The 17,277-nt window shown below is 42.4% G+C and overlaps 1 protein-coding gene across 2 annotated transcripts in view; it reads left to right on the forward strand.

Moving 5' to 3' along the window:
- The first annotated feature begins 759 nt into the window (after positions 1–759).
- The window catches only part of DYNC2LI1 (dynein cytoplasmic 2 light intermediate chain 1), a 67,992-nt gene continuing 51,474 nt past the window's right edge, over positions 760–17,277 (forward strand). For both annotated transcript variants that reach the window (XR_009867796.1, XM_062209359.1), the window contains exons 1-4: positions 760–873; positions 3,431–3,548; positions 11,704–11,738; positions 14,887–14,956. Coding sequence is in view for 1 of the 2 variants with exons in the window: in XM_062209359.1 (XP_062065343.1) it covers positions 866–873; positions 3,431–3,548; positions 11,704–11,738; positions 14,887–14,956 (231 nt within the window). In the remaining variant the exon portion in view is untranslated. The remainder of the gene's footprint in view (positions 874–3,430; positions 3,549–11,703; positions 11,739–14,886; positions 14,957–17,277) is intronic.

Here is a 17,277-nt window from a genome sequence, read left to right on the forward strand (position 1 = left end):
ATCTTCTACCACTTACCATGAATGTTTCACCATTTCCTTCAGGCATACTTATTTGTTCTTATGTAATTTTTTGTACCTCTCTTCAATTGCTTATTCATTTACTTTCTTGAGTGTTGTAATTAGCTGTGTATGTCTTTTTTGAGGACAAGGACTTCATCATACTCTTCTCTTTATTCCTTACTGTGTGGTTCAGGGTCTTGCTTGTAGTAACAGCTCAATGTTTGTGGAGGCTTTGGGATCTATAAAGACACCACAAAATTCAAGCAAAAGTAATCTATACTCATAAGATAAATGAAGACATGCACTAGCTCCATCAACTCACTAATAAGTAATGTGCTATTGCATAAAACCTAAACAAACACTCACAAAGTTGGGAAACGTTAAAATCGCTGTCTTATTTTCAGTTTAAAAATATGTTCTTGTCTTCCAGTAAATTACTGGATAACAAACTCAATGGATTGTTTGTTTCATGTTCTATTCCCAAACCATGGCTATTGGGGAGAGAAAAATACAAGATGTGTGAGAACAGAGATTCCTGGCATATCGGCACTCAGTAAAGTACTTATTTTAATAAGAGAACAACAACTCCCAACTCAGAAACGATTGCTCCTCGGCCCCAGGGTTGTAACCACTGTCCCCTGGTTCTTTCACGTCCTGGGGGTGGATGCTGAGAGAAGACGAGAAAAGGAAGACTGAAAACTACATTTCCCATGATGCCAATGTTCCGCACGCAGCCGCGGCGCGACGTTGCTCCCATGGCAACGCCGGAGGTCTGTGTTCCCCTGCTCGTCCCGCGACTCAACGCCAGCCTGATTCTAGGTTGGGCCCGAAGCCCGGCTCACGACGTGTAGGCAGCCCAGCCACGATGCCCAGGTAGTCCCCGAGCGCGGTGTGCGCCAGGCCCGGAGCCTCGAAGGGGCAGAGGAGGGAGAGGCCGCTGAGGGTGCCCCTGAGGAGAGGACCTGCGGTGGAAGAAGATTGTGCGTCAGGTCCTAGCAGCCGGGTCGGGATGGACGGGGAGGTGGGGATCTCTCCTCGGACATCAGGACTCTGCTGCAGACGGGTAGAAAAGTGCCCGAAGCAGAAGAAAGAGGGATTTTGAGACATCCTGAGCCTCATCCATTCCCAGATTTCCGTGAAGGTTTCTTGCGAGCCAGGGGCTGTTCCAAGCTAGGGGATGCGGGGTGAACCGGACCCAAAGCGACCTCCCCAGGGCCTTCCCTCCTGGTGCGGGGCTCGCAGGGGCTGCGAATGAGAGGAAACTTGGAGAGCCGAGGCCAGGGGAGGAGGCCTTGAGGGCCTGCTAATTACACCAGAGCTCTTCCGTGCCCGCATGTTCATTTTCGTGACCTGTTCTCGAGATAACCGCTGAACCTCGGGACAGAAGAAAGTTGTCTCTCACGTCGTGGACCACAGCGTGATTGCTGTTAGGTTTACGAACATCAGTGTGAAACGTTGTCAGCTTTCTTCCTTGGTCCCACTGGATACGGATATGCACAGATGGCGGCCTCCCTCGGTCCGCTGGGTGCTTAGGAATATCTCCTCTTTAAAGAATGCGTGTGAATGAAGAGCCCCGCCCCAAACTGAGTTCTTGGAGGCTCACCCGTGAAACAGATGCATAAGTTTTCAGCACAAACATGTTTTTGTTTTTTCTGTTCCTCTGATGGCCTTTTATTATTCCTGGTTCTTGAATAGAGATATCTATAAGCTCAGTAATTTTTAAAATGAATTTATTTATTTATTTGAAAGCGAAAGATCTTTCATCTATTGGTTGACTCCCCAGATGGTCGCATCTGGGTCTCCCATGTGCACGGGTGCAGGGGCCCAAGCACTTGGGCCATCCTCTGCTGCTTTCCCAGGCCATTAGCAGGGAGCTGGATCGGAATTGGAGCAACTGGGACACGAACCGGTGTCCTTTGGGATGCCAGATCCACAGACAGCAGTGTTACTCCTTACACCACATGCCTGCCCCAGCTCTCAGTAATTTTTATATTTTAATGGGGAAGGTCCTACAGGAAATGAATTGTGGCATTTAACAATCATAATATGACACTGACATTCTTTTTTATTGGTATTTGAGGGATGAAGAAACAGCATTGAGTCTGAGAACTAGTACAGGGGCTTGCATGTATTTGATGCTCAATAAATGTTTTATTATTAAATGACAATTAGATTAAGTCATTGGCTCAAGTTCATAGACATAGAAAGAGATTCAGGCTAGGAACCATCAGGTCTCACATTTTGTTTAGTTCAATACAGTACAGTTTCCCCTTTGCTTTGTACTTTTATATATATTATTATTATTATTATTATTATTTGACAGGCAGAGTGGACAGTGAGAGAGAGAGACAGAGAGAAAGGTCTTCCTTTACCGTTGGTTCACCCTCCAATGGCTGCTGTGGCCATCCCGCTGCGGCCAGCGCACTGCGCTGATCTGAAGCCAGGAGCCAGGTGCCTCCCCTCATCTCCCATGTGGGTGCAGGGCCCAAGCACTTGGGCCATCCTCCACTGCACTCCCTGGCCACAGCAGAGAGCTGGCCTGGAAGAGGGGCAACTGGGACAGAATCTGGCGCCCCGACCGGGACTAGAACCCAGGGTGTGGCGCCGCAGGTGGAGGATTAGCCTATTGAGCCGTGGCACTGGCCAGTATTTTTATATTTAAAAAAAAGATTTCTAGGGGCCAGCGCTGTACCAAAGTAGGTTAAGCTTCCTCCTGTGGCCCTGACATCCCATATGGCGTCAGTTTGTGTCCCAGATGCTCCTCTTCCTATCCAGCTCTCTGCTATGTCCTGGGAAAGCAGTGGAAGATGTCCCAAGTCCTTGGGCCCCTACACCCACATGCGAGACCCGGAAGAAGCTCCTGGCTCCTGGCTTTAGATCAATCTAGCTCCGGCCAGTTGGGGCCATCTCCCTCTCTAGCTCTTCCTTTCAAATAAATAAGAAGTAAGTAAATCTTTTAAGAAAAGATTTCAGCCAAAGACATGATGTTAAAAACAAAAACACAAAGAAATATTTCAGAGAGCAGAGATGATTTGGGATGCTGCCTTTGCCTGTTTCCCATCTTCCTGGGTGATTGGAGCATTGGTAGTTTTCCAAGAAGTGTTTTTCCCAATGTCCTTGTATCTTCCTGTGTGGCCAAGAAGGTACTACATACAGCTATGAGCCTTGCTTGGAAACTCCAGGATAACACAGCCTGAAATCCTGTTGGTAAATGCTCTGGCAATTTCAGTATTCTTCAAAGGAACTGGCTTAAAGAAAAAACTGTAAAATGACTAGTCCTTAGATGTTTTGCCAAGTTATTGTCCCCCAGGAAAAAAATACTAATTTGCTTTGTAAATTTCACTTAAAGAAAGTTTCTGTGAACTTGAAACAAATATTTGAAAGGAGTCTTCTTGTTTCTCTGAATTTTGTTTTTCTACCTCCCATATAGTGAAACTCTCTGGGAAATTGCAAAAGCTGAAGTCGAAAAAAGAGGGACTAGTGGAAGTGAACACAATGGAGTTGAAATTGGAGAAAAATCTGTTTTCTTCATCGGCAGTAAAAATGGGGTAATGCTTTAAAAATTATTCTTCACTTGTGATGCTTTAACAACCTGTGGCAAAATTCACTTTGATACTTTGATATAGATTTAGTTACTTTAACTCTTTAACTACATGGTAAATCTAGTTTAGAATGAATTAGGAAGTACTTAGGGGGCAAGTATTTGGCCTGGTGGTTAAGATGCTGGTTAGGATACCCTTGTCCCACATCAGAGTGCCTGGGTCAATTCCTGGCTGTGGCTGCTGACTTTAGCTTCCTGCTAATGCAGATCCTGTGAGGCAGTAGTGATGGCTCAAGTGATTGAGTCCCTGCCACCTAGGTAGGAGACCTGGATTGAGTTTGCAGCTCCCAGCTTCACCCTGACCCAGCCTCACATGTCTGGGGAGTAAACCAGTGGATGGAAGCTGACTTTCTTTAATGCTGTATCTCGGCTGGCATGGTGGCATAGCGGGTAAAGAAGCCGCCTGCAGAGCCGGCATCCCATATGGGCACCGGTTCAAGTCCCAGATGCTCCACTTCTGATCTCACTCTCTGCTACGTCCTGGGAAAGCAGTAGAAGATGGCCCAGGTCCTTGGGCCCCTGCACCCGCGTGGGAGACCTGGAAGAAGCTCCTGGCTCCTGGCTTTGGATTGGCCCAGCTCTGGCTGTTGTGGTCATTTGGGGAGTGACCCAGCGATGGAAGACCTCTATCTCTCTCTCTCCCCTTCTCTCTCTGTGTAACTCTGACTTTCATGTAAATAAATAAATCTTAAAAAAAAAAAAAAAGAACTCAAGATAATGCTGTCTCTCTCTCTTTCTCCCTCTCTCTCTCTTTGTCCTGCTACTTGCCTCCATCTCAAATAAATAAACTAAAAATTTTAAAAAGAAAATACTTATTATTGATCTAGGAACAATTATAATGCTTGACAAAAATTTTCAAAATATTTTGACTTATTGTGTTTTTATTTTGCTATTTGAGAATATTTAGGTCTTCTACCTCAGTTGACAATAAAAGCTGTGATCCTTTGAAATATACATATTTCTCAGCATCTAAATCAATAAATTAATATAATATTCATATTTTAGACTCAGATGTCTCACTTTTAGGAATTTTATTACAGGAGTAATTGAAATATGTTAATGGTGGTTGTCATAAGATTATTAATTATTTTGAAAAATGTAGGGGAAATACAGCAGCAGTAATGAGCCACTGGCTGGTAGGAGAGATCCCTCCCCACCCACTGTAATTTTAGGTTTTATTTAACCAAGCAGACAGAAGGTTTTGGAAGTAGACACACAGAGCAGGAACAGATGCATCTCATTTTCACACAGCTTTGCTTGGCTGTTTCCTGCCAGGGATGCAGAACTGCTGGTAACACAGTCTATGAAACATTGAGACTTGCCAGGTCTGACATGCTCAAAGTCATGTAGGAGTGTAGCTCATTTCTATCAGGGGTTCTTATTACCATTCAATTTCTGTGCTTCATGCTTTAGCTTAAGGGCATTGGCATGTTTGAAGTGTTTTGGTTTTGGTTTTTGGTTTCCAATTTCTGTCTCTGATGAGAGGACAAGCTGGGAAGAGGAGGGGGCCCAGTGTCTCCACCATAGCCTCTCCCTGAGTTGGCTCCTATCAGCAGTGCAATCAGTATTTCACAGTGCATTCTCCCTCCTCTTCTCTTAAACAGAATTTTAAAGAATGGCTTATATCTCTGAGCAGTTAGTAATAGGCTGTCCTACAAGTACTTTATTTTTTAAATTTTATTTATTTGAAAGAGAGATAGAGAGACAAAGAAAGATCATCCTTTTGCTGGTTCCCTTCCCTCATCCTTGCAGCTGCCAGGGTGGAGACAGGCCATATCAAGAACTAGAACTCAATCTGAGTCTTCCACGTGGGTGTCAGGGACCCGAGTATTTGAGCCAGCATCTGCGGAAGCAGGAAGTAGGTTAAGCCTCCTCCTGCGGCCCCCCGACATCCATATGGGCGTCGGTTTGTGTCCCAGATGCTCCTCTTCTGACCCAGCTCTCTGCTATGGCCTGGGAAAGCAATGGAAGATGGCTCAAGTCGTTGGGCCCCTGTACCTGTGTGGGAGACCCAGAAGAAGCTCTTGGATCCTGGCTTTAGATCAGCTCAGCTCTGGCCATTGAGGCCAATTGGGGAGTGAACCAGTGAGTGGAAGACCTCTCTCTCTCTCTCTCTCTCTTTCTCTCTCTGCCTTTCCTTCTCTCTGTGTGTAACTCTTTCAAATAAATAAATCTTTACAAAAAAATTTCTCACATTTGGCTCCAGCTTCCTGCTAATGCAGATCTTGGGAAGCAGTGGTGATGGCTCATATAAATTGGGTTCCTGTTACCTACATGGGAGACCTGAATGTTATAGGCTCCCAGCTCCAGCTCAGCCCCATATGAATTTTAAAATTTTAACCCAAGTATAGTATATAAGCATTTCATGAATTTACTACTGGAAACAGCCCATTTGTTTTGTATTGTTTCATATTTTACTTGTTTGTCCTTTTTCTTAGAGAAATATGTGGTTTATAAAAGCTGTTTTTTTTTTTTTATCATTTTCACTACCATAGATTAAAATGGGTTTTGTTTTTGAGGACTTGGGGACTCCCTTGAAATATCTACAACTTTCTTTAAAAAGCAACTGACTGTATACTTTTTGCAGAACATTATTTTGAAAGATGAGGAGAAATAAGCAACTAATGCTTCAGTTGTTTAACTAATAGAATACGTGAGTGACAGGAACCCAGCTGCTTGAGCCATTACCCCTGCCTCCCAAGGTCTGCCTTAGCAGGAAGTTGGAGTCAGGAGCCAGAGGCAGGTATGGAACCCAGCCGCTCAGTCACGGGTCATAGGCTTATTTACCAAAGAAACCAATACTTTGCTGTCTCCTCTTTCCACATGAATGCAAGCATGTAGAAGAAGGTGATTGAGTTTTCTTGGGGTTGGTTTTTGCTGTGTGGATGCAAAGTGAAGAAGCCTAAGAATAGATATTTGCAAGAGATGATTGTAATGATAAACTGTGGTCTCTAAGATAGGAAGGAGAGCAGAAAGTAGAAGGGGGCTTATGGAGGAGAAACTTTGGTGGGAAGGGGTCAATGGACTTTTGAAACTTTTCACTAAGACTTAAGAATTTTGTGGGGATTCTTGAAGAGAATGTGTTATTTGTGAGTGTGATTTTGGAAGTGGTACAATTTCCAGTGGAGAAATGATCCAAGATACAACCTTGGAAATGACAAGTGGCAGAAGTTGAGTGAGGTTGCCAGAGATGTCAGGGTATTGGGGGTTGTGCATGCCCACATGGTGTGACATCTACAAGACTCATGACTATAGCGGGAAGGGGAAGGCGGAGTGTGAGCCAAAAGGGGTGACACCCATGCTAATAGACAGTACGTGCCTCCGAGGCTCAGAGACTCTGATGGAGGAAGTAGAGTAGTTGTCTGCGCATGGCACTGGGGAACAATGAGGGTCCTGAAGTCATGGGGTGGTGAGAATAATTAGTTTTTTTAAAAAGAGCTCCTTAATCTGCAAATTCATCGACTAGAAGTGATCACTATTAGTATAGTGTTTTCTTGGATTTGTGTGTGCAGAGGAAGTAGTTCTGGGATAGCCTTATTCTAGTTAAGGACTACAGGTGGAGAGAATGTTCTAAAGAAAAGATTGAAAAACTGGAAAGTTGGCCCGTCTCAGAACTAAAGTTTCAGAGGGGCAGGATTTTGGAGAAAGGGAGGACAGGAGGAGTTATTGGGTCACGTTAAAGGATGTATAGAGGATTATGGAACTCAGAGTTCTGAGAATAGTGGGCCACTGGACTTTTGGTATGACTGAGGTGTTGGAGAGAAGATGGGACTCACTTTGAGGATCCTAAATGAACTTGCAATAGATCAGTGTTTCTCGAATTAGGAAACCCTGGAATCTGTGGATACATTTTCTGGGACCACAGTTTACCAGTAAATTTTAAAATTTTGGATTGTCATTTTAATAATAATTTAAAATTTGATTTCAGTTCCAAGTTGGGTTTATGTTTATTTGGAATTGTCACCACATACCCATTTATATGAAATTATAATAAAAATGATTTAAATTAACAATAGGGTCCTGAAGAATTTGAGGAATTTACCAAGATATTGTCTAAAATTCCTTCTAATTATAAAATATAGTGATTCTGATTCTATATTTTCTTATGCATAGAGAATATTAATTTTTAGATAATATAATCCTTATTTATTTAGACATTTAAAAAATATGCTACATATGATATATGTTCAATGTAAGGAAGTTAGAAAATCCTGATTTTTCTCCCTTTAAATAGGACTCATACTGAGAATCAGCCCTAAAGGCATTCTGAGAGCATGTCAGGCATGGCAAGCCAAGACACTGTGGCAAAAATGTCCTACATGAAGGATCCCTGTGAGAGACCACAGGGAAAGAAGTGGCCATCAAAGAAGGAGGTACTTTTCTCTGAAGGGAGGAGAGAACTTCTACTTAGCTTATGGCCTTGTCTAAATACTGATGGAGGGGCTGGCACAGTGACTTACTTGGCTAATCCTCCGCCTGCAGTGCCAGCATCCCATATGGGCATCGGGTTCTAGTTCTGGTTGCTCCTCTTCCAGTCCAGCTCTCTGCTGTGGCCTGGGAAGGCAGTGGAGGATGGCCCAGGTTCTTGGGCTCCTGCACCTGCATGGGAGACCAGGAAGAAGCACCTGGCTTCTGGCTTTGGCTGGCGCCGGCCATAGTGGCCACTTGAGGAGTGAACCAATGGAAGGAAGACCTTTCTCTCTGTCTCTCTCTCTCACTGTCTATAACTCTGTCAAAAAAAATTAAAAAAAAAAACTGATAGAGATTATGGAATCAAAAATCTTCCATAGCCTTGGCAGCTCATGTCAAGAGCCTCCAGTGGTCACTGACATCATACATAAAAGTGTTAATTGTTAACAACATAAGTCACTATGCACTTATTTCCCATGCAGAACTTCTCTCCTCAATGAGTTGTATTATAAGAATTAACTGTAAAACATCTTCTCAGTTTTTTATATTTTTTGTATATGTGTGTGTGTGTGTGTATGCACGCAAATTGTTGAAATCTTTACTTAGTATAGAGTTGGTCTTCTGTATAAAGTTAATTGAAAATGAATCTTAATGGAGAATGGGACTGGGAATGGGAGAGGGAGGGGGAGAGGGGATGAGAGTATGGGTGGGAGGGCAAGTATGGAGGAAAGAATCACTATATTCCTAAAGTTGTACTTATAAAATTTGTACTCATTAAATAAAAGATTTCTTTGGGAAAACAAAATCAGTAATCCCTAGTCCATTCGTTTGATATTAGCAGTTGTTCTTTAATTTTCAATGAGGTATCCTTCCTCAGTTTTCAATGTGATTTATAACCACACGTGTATCTGTCTTTTTTAACCTTCTTCAGTGTACTTACTCAGCAGAGTATAAAACCTGTAACCAAACTCAGGCTCGTGGAACAGCTGATTCAAGACAAATGCCTGGTTGTTTCTGAGGTTAAAGCCTCAGTTTAACTAGCTGAATAAACTTTCATTTTTTAACCAGACTATTTAGTCAACAGTATAAAAATGTTTAAGAAGTGGGCTTCAAGTAGCAACAGTGGAAGAGGAATCTTATTTGGAAGAAACTAGGAGACAGATTGGATGTAGGAAAATCTAGGATCATTAGGATTTATAGCTTTTGGAAATTGGTACATAGTATAATTTTAGAGGTGGGAAGCACAGAAGAGTATAAAGTAAGGAGAAGTGTAGATATGGATGAATAGTCTCATTTTGGGCATTTTGTGGTTACAGTACCTGTGGAATTAAGAAATATTCAGAAGGAAGCTGAAAAAATGGCAAGAATTTATAGATTTGAAAGTTATAAGCACCTAAGGGATTAATGGAAGAAATGGCTGCAGAAGATGTGGCTCAGGAGAGCAAAACAGTGATGCGTATGCTCCTGATTTCGGAGACGGGACATTTCTTTCCACCAATATAGCGCTGCTCCTCTGCCACTGCAGCCACGTTGTTCAGGTCCAGTAATGCAGAGCAGCATTCTCCGGTGTTAGCTTTATCACTAATAGAGAGAATACTTTCATCTTAAAAAAAAGAAAATCCTGATTTCTTTAAAAATTACCTGCAAATCCATCAGTCAGAAGCAGTTGCTGTTAACGTAGTTATGTCCCTCTGGATTTGTGTGTGTAGATACCTCAAGAAGGTATGAAAAGATATTTTTATTTAGAAATAGCCATGCAAATCTATTATAAACATCTTACCATGAAAGTATATTTCTATGTTATCATTTTTTTAAAAGACTTATTTTTATTTACTTGAAAGGAGAGTGTCAGAAGGAGAGATCTTCCATCCCCTGGTTCATGCCCCAGGTGGCTGCAACAGTAGTGGCTGGGCCAGCCTGAAGCTAGGAGCCGGGAGCTTCCTCGGGGTCTACCACATGGGTAGCAGGGACCCAAGTATTCGGGCCATCTTCCACTGCTTTCCCAGGCACATTAGCAGGGAGCTGGAATGGAAGTGAAGCAGCCAGTACTCGAACCAGTGCTCATATGGGATGCCAGCCTTGCAGGACGTGGCTTAACCCAATACACCACAACACCAGCCCCACATTGTCATTTCTAATATCTGCATATTATTTGATTAAATGGGTTACCATAATTAATTTAGCCAGACTCCTGTTTGGGGACATTTAGGTGGTTTTTAGTTTTTCAGTTAGTTAACACACCATCCAATAAACATACTATAATATACATTATTTATATAATTTCGGTGATTTATTTATACGTCTCATTACAAAGAAATTCATTCAGTTTGTTCGTATTACACAAATAATAGGTTTTTAAAGATTTATTTATTCATTTTTTTAATTTTATTTTTTGACAGGCAGAGTTAGAGAGAGAAAGGTCTTCCTTTTTCCGCTGGTTCACCCCCCAAGTGGCCGCTACAGCCAGCGCATTGTGCTGATCTGAAGCCAGGAGCCAGGTGCTTCCTCCTGGTCTCCCATAAGGGTGCAGGGCCCAAGGACCTGGGCCACCCTCCACTGCACTCCCAGGCCACAGCAGAGAGCTGGACTGGAAGAGGGGCAACTGGGACAGAATCCGGCACCCCAACCGGGACTAGAACCCAGGGTGCCGGCGCCACAGGCAGAGGATTAGCCTATTGAGCCATGGCGCCAGCCTATTTATTCATTTTGAAAGTCAGAGTTACAGAAAGAGAGGGAGAAAGAGAGAGATCAATCCTCCATCGGCTGGTTCACTCCCAGGATGGCTTCAACAGCCAGGGCTGGGCCAGGCTGAAGCCAGGAGCCAGGAGCTGGGATTTCTCAAACCAGAACCCATATGGAATGTTGCTGTCACAAGCAGCCTAACCCACTAAGCCACAACACCAGCCTCAAAAGTTGTGGGTGTTTTAGAAAAGAAAATAGAGTAAAATGATCTGTGTTTGGCAGTTTAGAGTTTTCCAAATTATTTTCCTTAAAATCCAAAGATTTCCTTCAGTAGAGCTTTCCCTGCTGTTCCTGTTTTATCTGTTTGTTTGCGAAGGATCATGTTTTTCAAGACATTTACTATTTAAATAATGATTTAAACCCTGAGCTGCTCCTTACTAGTGTGAGGTTGAGTTTCATTGTTACCAGCAGAGATGGGGCCAGAATCAGTATTTCTCAAATCCTAAAAAGAAACTTGTAGTAGGTACATCCTCCAGAATTAACACAAACCTATTACTGTAACCCAGTATCTGAAAAGCCTACTTTGAACATATTTGCAGCATGTCCTTTATTTGTATGTAATCTTTTTTCTTTATTTCCACCTCAACAATTGAAATGAAAGCATCTTAGAAGACACTCATCAGGAGCTTAACCAGTAATTAGCATTAATGAGTAGAGAAATTTTAAGACAGCTGCCAAGTTGACCATTACAGTGAGGTAGGATTTGCTAATATTTGTCATCTGTGGGACTTTATAATTATAATAATAGCAGTGTAGTTACACTGTGATGGAAAGTTGACAGTTAACTTTTCCCACTTATCAAACTTTAGAAGAATTCTGAAAGTTTCTAGTTTTCAGTTTCCAGGTAATTTATCATTCAAGTGATAAATTTTGAACCATAATTATGAACAATACTAAAATTTTACATATGGATGACATTAACACAGTGTTCTTTCTTTCTGAATTTCCAGGGAAAGACTACTATTATTCTAAGGTGTCTTGACAGGTAAGTATTATGTTAACCTTTAGACTGCATTCATGGTTACCCTAGTTGTTTTAGGGCAAGTTAGATTCTAAAAGACAGATAACAGGTGAACGATTCTGAGACCCAAACAAAATAGTTAATGAATATTAAATATTCCTTAGTGAATCCTTAGTGTAACCTTTAAGTTTTCATTTAAAGGTAAAACTAACTAACCAAAAAATTATATGAGATTAGTGCTAGATTTTCCAGCCTACAGTAGTACTTCCCATCATATTGGCTGTGCTACTTTGCTATATTAAATTCTTTTTATTCTACCTAATTCATGATTATTTGAGCATCAATTATAATTTCTAAATTGTGCAGAGGTATGAAGGATTAGTCCTCAAACTGGACATTTTGCCATTTTTTAATTTTTCTTATCTGCATACTTCTTTTTTTTTTAAACTTTTTTTTTTTTTTTTTTTGACAGGCAGAGTGGACAGTGAGAGAGAGACAGAGAGAAAGGTCTTCCTTTTGCCCTTTTTCCTTTGTTCACCCTCCAATGGCCGCCGCAGTAGGCGCGCTGCGGCCGGCGCAGCGCACTGATCCGATGGCAGGAGCCAGGTGCTTCTCCTGGTCTCCCATGGGGTGCAGGGCCCAAGCACTTGGGCTATCCTCCACTGCACTCCTGGGCCACAGCAGAGAGCTGGCCTGGAAGAGGGGCAACCGGGACAGAATCCGGCGCCCCAACCAGGACTAGAACCCGGTGTGCCGGTGCCGCAAGGCGGAGGATTAGCCTAGTGAGCCGCGGCGCCGGCCTTGCATACTTCTTGACTATAGAAGCATGCCATCAGATTAAGATTTAGGATCATGACTGATACATGTTGCAGGAAGTTGTCAAGGAAGGTCTTTTATCAGTTTTGGAAGATATTTCTCTGTTCCCTTCATGCTAATGGACATTTCTTATAACTTCTCCAAAAACATCAAAAGAAGTGGGATTTGGTCTTAAGGTCAAAGAAACATTACTCATTTGAAAAATATTATTAGAGAATACAAATAATGGAATCTTGGATTTGTGTAATTCCTTTCCCCTGTGAAATTGTCTCTGAGGAGACCTAACTATCCATAGTGACACCTGTATCATCTCTCTGTCTCTCATAGCCACACTTAAATGTTTCTTTCTTTTTTAAAAAAGATTTTATTTATTTGAAAGTCAGAGCTACACATAGAGAGGAAAGGCAGAGAGAGAGACAGAGAGAGAGAGGTCTTCCATCCACTGGTCCACTCCCCAATTGGCCACAACGGCCGGAGCTGCGCTGATCTGAAGCCAGGAGCCAGGAGCTTCTTCTGGGTCTCCCAAGTGGGTGCAGGATCCCAAGGACTTGGGCCATCTTCCACTGCTTTCCAAGGCCACAGCAGAGAGCTGGATCGGAAGAGGAGCAGCCAGGACCAGAACTGGTGCCCATATGGGATGCTGGCACTTCACGCCAAGGCTTTAACCCACTGAGCCACAACGCCATCCCCCACTTAAATGTTTCTTATTATAAACAGACTATCTAATACAATGTTAGCTTAGGATAAATACTACAAAATACTACATTGAGTTGAAAAATATTAATTCTAATTCCTTGATAGTCTACTCAGAAAAACTTTCCAAATTGTGGGTTAAATATCAGAGTTTCTAAATTTTGTCCCAAAAAACAACATTTTGATTCATAAAAGAAAATTTCCATCTTTTGGGAAATCTAACCAAATATAATATATGTATCAAAAAAGGCATATGCAAGAATGAAAGTCAAAAGATTTAATAAACATATGAATCACAGATTTAAAAATCATTTCATTTTGGGGCCAGTGCTGTGGAATAGCAGGTTAAGCTGCTGCCTGCGACACCAGTATCCTATGTGGGCACGGATTTTACTCCCAGCTGCTCCACTTCAGATTCAGCTCCCTGCTAATGCACGTGGGAAGGCAGTGAAGACGGCCCAAGTGCTTGAGCCCCTGCACCCACGTGAGAGACCTGGAGGAAGCTCCTGGCTCCTGGCTCCTGGCTTCAGTCTTGCCAAGATCCAGCCATTGTGACCATTTGGGGGTGAACCAGCAGATGGAAGATCTGTCTCTCTTCCTTTCTCTCTCTAACTTTGCCTTTCAAATAAAATAAACAAATCTTTTAAAAAATAATTTCTTTGTGTTCTCCAGTTTCAAAAGAGATATATACCATTATTATTATTCAGCCTTAAAAAAGAACAAAATCCTTACATAGATGCTACAACGTGGATGAATCTTAAGACCATTATGCCAAGTGAAATAAGCTAGACACAAAAAGATAAATACTGTATGATTCCACTTACATGAGGTTCTGGAGGAATTAAACTCATAGAAAGAGAAAATACAATGATGGTTACCAGGGACTATGTGGAGAGGAAAAGAGGGAGTTGCTTAATCGGTATGGAGTTTCAGTTTTGCAAATGAAAGAGTTCCAGAGATTAGTTGTACAACAGTGTGAATATATGTAGTACTATATTTGTACACTAAAAATTGTTGAAAATACATAGCTTATGTGTTTTACCATAAAAAATTTAAAATATAGACCATAAAACTGATCACCAAATAGCATAAGTTATAGTATAATTCATCTAATCATTTTAATATTTTCCAAATCATTTGTTGACTTTTTGCACTTGCTTATGTAATTTGTTTATAACTCTCGAAGCTAAATGATGCCCAAGTTTGAGCTATGATTTAAGATTGAAAACTGTATTGAAGTGTCCATTAGTGTTCCCTTCCATTGACAGTCTTAAAGTTCCCAGATCCCCAGTCAAGACTGGGCATAAACCTGATGTCAGCACTTCCCATACGGTCTGCATGTGGCAAACTTGTGCTGCTAGGGGCAGTGCAATGCTAGCCCCATCACCTTCTCCACTGGCCCCCACAGGCCTGTAAGGGCTACCGCATCCACGCTGTAGCATCACCTCTGCAGCTACCACTAAAATCCACCAAGATGGTGTTTTTGAAAGCTTGTTTTTTTAATATGTAAAATCTTTTTCATGTTTACCTCAATGCTATTACACTGGTGAATTCCCAGCTAACAGGTTAAAATTATTAAGAGGAAGCAAAAATAATTTGGGTAAGGTAACAAAAGAAACTAATACCATCCACCATGGTAAGACTTTCTGCCTTTATTGAACAGGGATGAGCCACCAAAACCAACCTTGGCTTTGGAATACACCTACGGACGAAGAGCAAAGGGGCACAACACAGTGAGTGTCTTTTTAAGTGTTACTGCTCTGCCCATAGCTGGGAAAGTAATGATGCTGACTTTGTCTTACATTTTCTATCTTACTGACCATCACTGAACATATCCAGTTATATCTTCAGAGTTCTATGGACTTAAACTTCAAATGTATTTCAGCAGATGTAAATCCAATCAACTGAAAATAGCTCAGCCTACTCATTTGTTATGTCTAAAAATAAAAGAATAAGAATCCTTTGTAACTTTATCGTACAGTTCTTTTTTTTATTAAAAAATTATTTTATTTATTTGAAAGAGTTACAGAGAGAGGTAGAGGCAGAGAGAGAGAGAGAGGTCTTCCATTTGCTTGTTCACTCCCCAAATGACCCCAACAGCCAGAGCTAAGCTGATCTGGAGCCAGGAGCTTCTTCCAGGTCAGGCCAATGCCAAGAGTCAGGTACTCTCTTCAGATTTTTAGAGAGACAGTAACAAAATTGTTCTCAGTTGAAAAAAAAGTTACATTATCACTATTAGTATAACTAGGCCAAAGAACAGTATGATGGGGCTGGTGCTGTGGCGCAGCAGGTTAAAGCCCCTGCCTGCAGTGCCCGCATCCCGTATAGGTACCGGTTTGAGTCCTAGCTGCTCTACTTCTGATCCAGCTCTCTGTTATGGCCTGGGAAAGCAGCAGAAGATGGCCAAAGTGCTTGGGCCCTGCACCCGCATGGGAGACCAGGAGAAGCACCTGGCTCCTGGCTTCGGATCAGTGCGGTACACCAGCCACAGCGACCTTTGGAGGGTGAACCAATGGCAAAGGAAGACCTTTCTCTCTGTCTCTCTCTCTCTCCACCTAAAATGCTGGCATCCCACATGGGTGCAAGCTTCATGTCTTGGCTTCTCTACATCTGAACCAGCTCCTTGCTAATGGCATGGGAAAAGCAATGGAAGATGGCCCAAGTGCTTGGGCCACTGCCACTCACATAGGAGACCTGGATGAAGCTCCGGGCTCCTAGCTTTGGCCTGGCCCGGCAGTGGCTGTTGGTGGCCATCTAGGTAGTGAACCAGTAGATGGAAGATTCTTTCTCTGTCTCTATCTCTCTCTCTGTAACTCTTTCAAGTAAATTAAAAAAAAAAAATACAATTCACTGTAATGACTGTCACTTTCAGGCTTATAGTAGCAAATTTATAAAAATCCATGTGACCATTTTCCACCTTTTTTTTTCTCTAGACTTTTTATTATCAAGTAAGACTTTGCCATATTATTTCTGGAAACATCATGTCTTTCTCAGATGTTCCCTAAGAGTTCTAAATAAAAGCACTTTGTTGGCTCCTCAGTGTCTAGGGGAGAGCAGGGATGCTTTAACTAGCTGTCTGGGAAGTTCTCATGGAATAGTCTTATTTGCAGACTACTTGGCTGCCTAGCCCCGTCAACCCATTTTAAGAGTCCTATAAAAAGAGAAGCACTCATTTAGTCTGCCTGGCAGCCTGTCTGGTAGCCTGTCAGGTTCCCCATGGGAATTAGGCATGGATGTTGCTCATACTTTGCCTCAAGTGATCTTCACCTACCACTGGGACTGCCACCGGGTCATCCCCGTCCTCATGCCTTTTCTGTGTGTCTGATTCATTTTGTGAGTTTCTTTCATCCTAAGTCAGAATGCAAATTCAGCTGTTTTATCTATAATTAGTATTATAAATGCTTTCAACCCCAAATTTGTTCAGCATGTTAATTCTATTTAAAATTTGTTTAAATGTATGCTAAATGTGATATTTATAAAATTAGGGGAATTGTTTATATCTTCTGTTAAGGTATTGGTAGAATTGACATTTGTGCAAATATATAGACTATGTATTCTTAATGTTTCCTCTTTGTTTTTTTTTTGTTTGTTTGTTTTTTTTTTTTTTTGACAGGCAGAGTGGACAGTAGAGGGAAAGGTCTTCCTTTTTGCCGTTGGTTCACCCTCCAATGGCCGCCGCGGTAGGCGCGCTGCGGCCGGCGCACTGCGCTGTTCCGATGGCAGGAACCAGGTGCTTATCCTGGTCTCCCATGTGGTGCAGAGCCCAAACACTTGGGCCATCCTCCACCTCACTCCCTGGCCACAGCAGAGAGCTGGCCTGGAAGAGGGGCAACCGGGACAGGATCGGTGCCCCGACCGGGACTAGAACCCAGTGTGCCAGTGCCGCAAGGCGGAGGATTAGCCTACTGAGCCGCGGCGCTGGCTCTCTCTTTGTTCTGGAATAGATGCACTGGTGCATTTTGAAGAGTGGGCTAGAGAAAAGAAAGCTTCTTTAAGAATATGTTTCTAGGCCGGTGCCGTGGCTTAACAGGCTAATCCTCCGCCTTGCGGTGCT

The sequence above is a fragment of the Lepus europaeus genome, chromosome 13 (assembly GCF_033115175.1).
Source record: "Lepus europaeus isolate LE1 chromosome 13, mLepTim1.pri, whole genome shotgun sequence".
Lineage (NCBI taxonomy): Eukaryota > Metazoa > Chordata > Mammalia > Lagomorpha > Leporidae > Lepus > Lepus europaeus.